The sequence below is a fragment of the Corylus avellana genome, chromosome ca10 (assembly GCF_901000735.1).
Source record: "Corylus avellana chromosome ca10, CavTom2PMs-1.0".
In the NCBI taxonomy this organism is placed as follows: Eukaryota; Viridiplantae; Streptophyta; class Magnoliopsida; order Fagales; family Betulaceae; genus Corylus; species Corylus avellana.
In genome coordinates this window covers 17484665-17491107 of record NC_081550.1, presented here as the reverse complement: position 1 = coordinate 17491107, position 6443 = coordinate 17484665, and the positions used below count along the sequence as shown (strand labels likewise).

The window sequence follows — 6443 nt, the reverse complement described above, 5'->3', positions numbered from 1 at the left end:
TTGCTGTTACTTGGGTCATGCCTAGAGGAGTGGTAGATTTGTTAGCCTGTTGGCGCGGTCAGCGAGGCAATATTTCAGCTAAGGAGGTATGGCAAATTGCACCACTGTGCGTCATGTGGATTATTTGGCGAGAGCGGAATGGAAGATGTTTTGAAGATCAAGAAAGGTCAATGGAAGAGTTCAAAAAGTTGTTTATTCAAACTCTGTTCCATTGGGCTGACGCTTTTAGTGTGCCTCAATTTTCTACTGCGTCTCAATTTTTATCTTTATGTTCTTCTTTCTGCCTTTAATGGGGCCTTTCTTTGTATACTTTATGTGTACTAGGGTTGCGCTCCTCTACTCTTTTCAATGAATCACTTATTTATCTTAAAAAAAAAGGTATCATCAAATTCAAATCCGACCTAGTGGTGAATGGAAGACAACATTTAAGATGCCCAAAGGTTTGTATGAATGGTTGGTGATACCGTTTGGGTTGTCTAATGGCCCAACTACATTCATGAGGGTGATGAACTAAAAAAAAGGGTGATGAACTAGATTTTCCGTTCTTTCATTGGCAAGTTTGTCGTGGTTTATTTTGATGATATTCTAATTTATAGTGCTGACCTTGATGTGCATCTTCAGCATTTGTGAGAGGCGCTCATAGTTTTGCTCAGGGTCTTTGCTACCATAGTCAAGTGTATATTCATGATAGATTCAATTATATTTTTGGGCTATGTGGTGTCGAAGGTTGGCCTTTCGGTGGATGGATCCAAGGTTGCAGCTGTCAAGCAATGGCCATTACCTACTACGGTTCATGAGGTGCAGAGTTTCCATGGGTCGGTATCATTCTACCAGCGTTTCATAACTTCAGTACTATCATGGTACCAATCACAGATTGTATGCGAGCTAGAAAATTTTCATGGAGTGATGAGGTGACTACAACATGTGATTTCATTAAGGAGAGGTTGACCACCGCCCTTGTTCTCGCATTACTTGATTTTTCTCAGCCATTTGAGTTACATTGTGATGCCTCTAAGGTTGGGATTGGAGTTGTTATTAGTCAAGGAGGTTGATCGGTGGCTTATTTCATTGAGAAGTTAAGTGGTTCAAACTTACATCAGAACATCTAGGAGAAGATGATAGTTTTTAGCTCCAGTCTGCTTTGAGGATGAGCTCTAAGTCAATCTCTTCCCCCACCTTTTATGTAGATTGACTTCCTGCATTCAAGACTACAATTAGTGGTAAAGTTAGATTTGTAACATCAATTCATGGGTAGACCTGCTAAAGTGCATGATGTTTAACTCTAATCTGAAAGAACAAAGTTAAATATATGAAAATCTGGATAGCACATAACCCAACAACCCATATCAAGTAATCAATTGAAGAGGAACACCTAGAGATTGAGAGGAGGATGGGGCTGGGAGGCCGGATGATTACTTTAATCATTCTCAAATTTTATATGGTCATGATCTAAGCTTAGAAGTATGAAGAGGAAGATGTAGCAGGGGAATGACATGGTTGAATAATAAGTTCTTTGAGAAATGACCTTATTTTCATCTTCATTGTTTTTCCCTTGCAGAACTTGTGTGATAGAGGCATTCCTGAAGATTAGGGAAAGTGATGTTTTTGCTGAAACTCATATTTTTTGTTGCCTTCACCTTTAATCCTTACAAATTTATGCTTCTTATTATGAATATAAGTGGTAATTCTTACTCTATTTTCTAATTGTTATACAGGTTTGGGGGACTCTTATTATGCAGAAGACATATAGAGGACATGACTATTTGTTGGCTTTTCTTGTGACCCTGGGCTGTTCAATATTTATTCTATATCCGGTAATAACAGTGTCCTATTATCCACTTCTTAACCTGATTTAAGACTCTTTTTTTGGTAAGATATGACCCTAAGACCTTCAACCACTCCACCTTTTGCCACTTGAGCTAAGGCTCAGGGCCTTACTACTTTTCCCTTTTTGTGCACATATGTGGTCGTCTTAGTGATGTATACACTCTAATTTGTTTTAGGTCTTTCAGATGCAATTCCCATTAAAATCAAGAGCATCAGTGACAGACACAACAAGCTACCTCTGATTATTTTATTTTATTTTTATTTTTATTTTTTTCTTTTTAATAAATATTTTAGCTACCCCTTTTGCATTATTTTTCATATGTTTTGAATTTTGAATATTAGTTTCAAATATTCATCCTTTTGTTTTATGCTTACTGCATATCACGGAAGTGTGATGACCACACTGTCCAATAGTACTGTTAATTTCATAGTTGTTGGCCAAAGAACCACTGAAACTCTTACTGGTCAATTATAAATCCAATACAATTCAGGGTACTTAGGTAGCTTGAAAACCTGTGCCAGCCACTAATATACTTAAATGTTTTAACAACCATGCTGCATCCTTAACAATGACCGCATTGTTATTTGAATATTTGAGTATGCACATTGAATTTTTTTCATTTGACAGCACATGTAGCACAGTAGACGACTTAAACAGTATATATTACAGTGAACAATGTTCTCATATGTCTGCTTTATAAAATGAATGCTTGTGGTTGTTGATATGTAATATTCCTGTGATGGGCATTTGTTGTTGATGATGCACAAGAGCCTGAACTAACTTCTGTTTAACATGAATGTAAACTGAACTAATTCTTCTGTGTTTTCTTTACTGTAGGCAGCATCTGACATTAGCCCATACAGTAGAGGAAGGGAAAACACTGTTTGGGGCGTCTCCCTGATGACTGGTTATCTTGGGTAAACATATTTGAAACTCATATCCTATCATGATGAGGATGCTTGATTTACAAATTTCTTTGGCAGTAGCTGTTAAATGAGATATTAATCATAATTTTTCTTGATGTTACAATGTAAGCTTTTAATGATTTATTATTTTATGTAATCCTTTATGTTTCTATAAGAAGTCAGGCTCTGTATCTTATGGCTTGATGTTTGCTCACACGTTGGGCAAGTGAAAGACCTAGAATGCTAGAGTAAGATCACATAAATAGTTTTTGCCGACAACAATGCCCATTAAACTATATTGCACAGATACAAATAACAGCTGGCTCCATCACAGCTATACTCTATAATTTTCCTAATTCTTCATTGCTTATCATGCTCATATCAACTTGGTTGTTAACATGTCTATTTAAGATTGTTTTGTTTTGTGATTAGCTTTGACACCTCTACCTTCTAAATGATTAAATTAGAGGTTATGGAGGGATGTCTATTTCTTTTCTATATATTCAGATGCTCATCTGCGTGGTTGACAGGTTTGATGGGTTTACTAGCACATTCCAAGATAAACTTTTTAAAGGCTATGATATGGAAATACACAACCAAATATTCTACACAACATCGTGTTCTTGTATTCTTAGCTTGATAGGTAAGCTTCTTATTGTTATTTCAATCTTGGTACTCTTAAACACTGGTTACATTTTGGTTATGGAAGGACATATATGGGGTATGGGGCTGCATGCAGAAGCATTATAGATGGATACAACTTTGCTTTCTTCAATCTGTTTGAATGCATTACTAATGTTACGTTATTAGGACATATGTTTGATGGCTTCAAGATTTTGTTACTCAACTATGATCTTACCATCAGTAAGGGAGTAGTGTTAATTTAGTTGAAGTCTCAAGATAGGATTGTACCTTCTGCACAAATAAGGATACAAAACTTTTACGTATGCTGAGCTTTCTCTCACTGTTGAATGTAGTTTAGTAAATGCAACTCATCTCTACTAAGCCTTTATCCCAACCAAATTGGAATTAATCCTGTTAAGTCTGTTGTAGTTTGCATGAAAAGTTTAGAGAGGAGGTGAAGGCTCGTTACCCCTCACGTAGCCTCACATACTTTATCATATAGGTTGAAAAATATTACAATGACTAAAATGCCCACGTACATTTAACCCTAACAAACACTTTTAACACTCCTCAAGGTGAAGCATATATATCATATAAGCTCATCTTGGAAGAAACAGACAAACAAAAAACACCCAGTAAAACATACTTTGATAGTCCCCCTCAAGTTGGAACAACTTGGAATACATAATACAAAGACAGGCTTACAAGAAAGTGTGCTAAGTCAAGAAAACCACCTATAATTGCCAGACTTCGCCGGAATAGCCATCGAGCACCACAGGATGGGGAACAACCAAACACCACTCCCGCTATCCTTATCCAGGATAGGCAACAACAACCAATCGAGAACCAAACAGGGGTCTTCCCTGTAAATTCCAGTCAACACCGCTGCTGGAGGCACTCCGAAAACTTCGACGACCGCCACGCCGGCATGGAGACAACATAGAGACAACAAAAAGCCACCCGAACATGCCGCCATTCTCATTGGGCCAACCGTGACAATTTTCTCTCCCGATCAGAAAATGTAACCACCGCTCAGAAACCTCCATTAACTTCCACAGAAACTGCTGATGACCACCATGAAAACACTCACTGAATCTCACAGAGAACCAACAACACTGACAACCACTACACGATAGCCAACCACCGAGAACAAAGGGTTGTACTTAGTTGAATTTAACTTGCATATCTATGTTTTTGTAAGTATATTACCGACAAACACAAGTCCACGGGGTGTACATGAAAAATTCCTACGTTAGAACCTAAACATGGGAAACTTTAATATCTACTTTATCTTCTGTGCCCAAGTGTCTTCTACTTCTTTTAGATTAGATTCTTTCTTTGTTTCAAGTGGTTGGTGATGGATCTGTGTTGATGTTCATCATTCTGATTTAGGTCTTATATTACAAGGACATCTACTTCCAGCAATAGATTTTGTTTATCGCCATAATGATTGCTTCTTTGATGTCGCATTGCTTTCCACTGTAAGTGAACTTAACCCTCTTGTTATGTTTTTTTTTTTTTTTTTACCCTTCTTTTTTAAACCATTTTTAACAGTTCTCTAGTCACTATTTATGCCCAGTTGATACCATGTTTTCATCCCCTCCTTAGACGCCTACGCCAGTATTCTCTCTTAATATGGTTTTTTGTTGCAGGTTGCAACAGCAAGTCAATTTTTCATTTCTTACACAATTCGCAATTTTGGTGCCCTTACTTTTGCCACCATAATGACCACAAGACAGGTAAAATATAAACCTCTATATTAACTGTTTATCTTCTTTCATTTGTCTCCCACAACTATGCTTCTGATTGATGGTATCTTCTCAAATCCTTTTGTTGATGAAGTTGGTGAGCATCATGCTGTCGTGTGTGTGGTTTTCCCATCCCCTTAGCTGGGTACAGTGGATTGGAGCGGTAAGCCTCAATTTTAATCCTTTCCTAAATATTGTACATTTTGTTTTTTTTGAATCCCTGTAACACTACGTTTTATTCATCGGTCAGGTTATTGTCTTTGCTGCCCTTTATGCAAAAAGCTTTTTGAGAAATCCACCTCAAAAATCTTTACCTTTAGAAGCTATGGAAAATGGAGGTTCTAGTCCTGTGAAGGAGAATCCGCGATGATATCTGGTACTTGTTAGTCTCTAACATTGGCACTAGGCAGCTTTAGTTTTTAAGTGCAAAGCTGCATAATGAACTGAGAAGGCTCATGCAGAAGTGGTTTAAGGTAGCATCGCATGCACATGAACTCTGATTGAGCAGCAATCATTTATGATATACAGAACTCAAAAGATCTTATGATCCCCGATTTTTCGGTAGTTAAGATAAATCATAGATTAACTGAAGGTTTAAGCCAAAGGAATGTTTTTTTTGTTTTTTTTTTTTTTGTTTTTTTGGGTCTTGAATTCAAATGACTAAAAAGACTTTCCCATGCAGTTGCTTTCACGGATTTTGGTTGTTTGGCTGAGCAATGTAATTTGAGGGGAAAAAACAGATGGTGTAGAACAGTAGAAAGAAAGAAAAATAGTTTTGAGGCTAATTGTTGAGCTTTTTATGCGCTTTGTAAGGCCAATTACTTACGAATTTTGACTCATGAATTTGGTATAAGTTTCCTCCGAAATCCCACGTTTCTTAACCTTTTGGCTTGTAAGAATCCTTGAACCCTCCCCAAAGGTCATTTAGAATTTTTGTTCCATTACATCAAACCCTAAACTGAATCAAGCACCTCTCACCAGCTTTTAGGTTCATTTAGCTAGTCACTCTAATTAGCGAATACTTCAAGGCTTTGTTTGGTAACGGTTTTTTGAAAAAGTTCTTTTTGTCCAAATAAAATACACTTTTCTCAAAAGTATAAAAAGAAATAAAAACACAACACTTTCCAAAACGCATTTCAAACATGGAGCTTATAAAAATAATAATAATAAAAATCCATTATTAAACACGTTTTTTTTTTTTCTTCCCCTTTTGTTAAGAATATCAATAGGCAATCGACGGTCAAATCGGAGCATCCTTTATCGTGAGAATTAATTCATTCTAAAGAAGGGAGTGTTGTATAGTTATACTTTGTTGTCCCTATAAATTGCCACAGAAAG

The 6443-nt window shown here is 36.8% G+C and overlaps 1 protein-coding gene across 1 annotated transcript in view; it reads left to right on the top strand.

The window, feature by feature from the left end:
* Positions 1-5905, top strand: part of LOC132164734 (UDP-galactose/UDP-glucose transporter 5B-like) — a 9483-nt gene extending 3578 nt beyond the window's left edge. The window contains exons 5-11 of the mRNA XM_059575290.1: positions 1716-1814; positions 2666-2745; positions 3264-3376; positions 4750-4838; positions 5010-5096; positions 5200-5268; positions 5356-5905. Of these exons, the coding sequence (XP_059431273.1) occupies positions 1716-1814; positions 2666-2745; positions 3264-3376; positions 4750-4838; positions 5010-5096; positions 5200-5268; positions 5356-5475 (657 nt within the window). The 3' untranslated portion in view covers positions 5476-5905. The remainder of the gene's footprint in view (positions 1-1715; positions 1815-2665; positions 2746-3263; positions 3377-4749; positions 4839-5009; positions 5097-5199; positions 5269-5355) is intronic.
* The last annotated feature ends 538 nt before the right edge of the window (positions 5906-6443 follow it).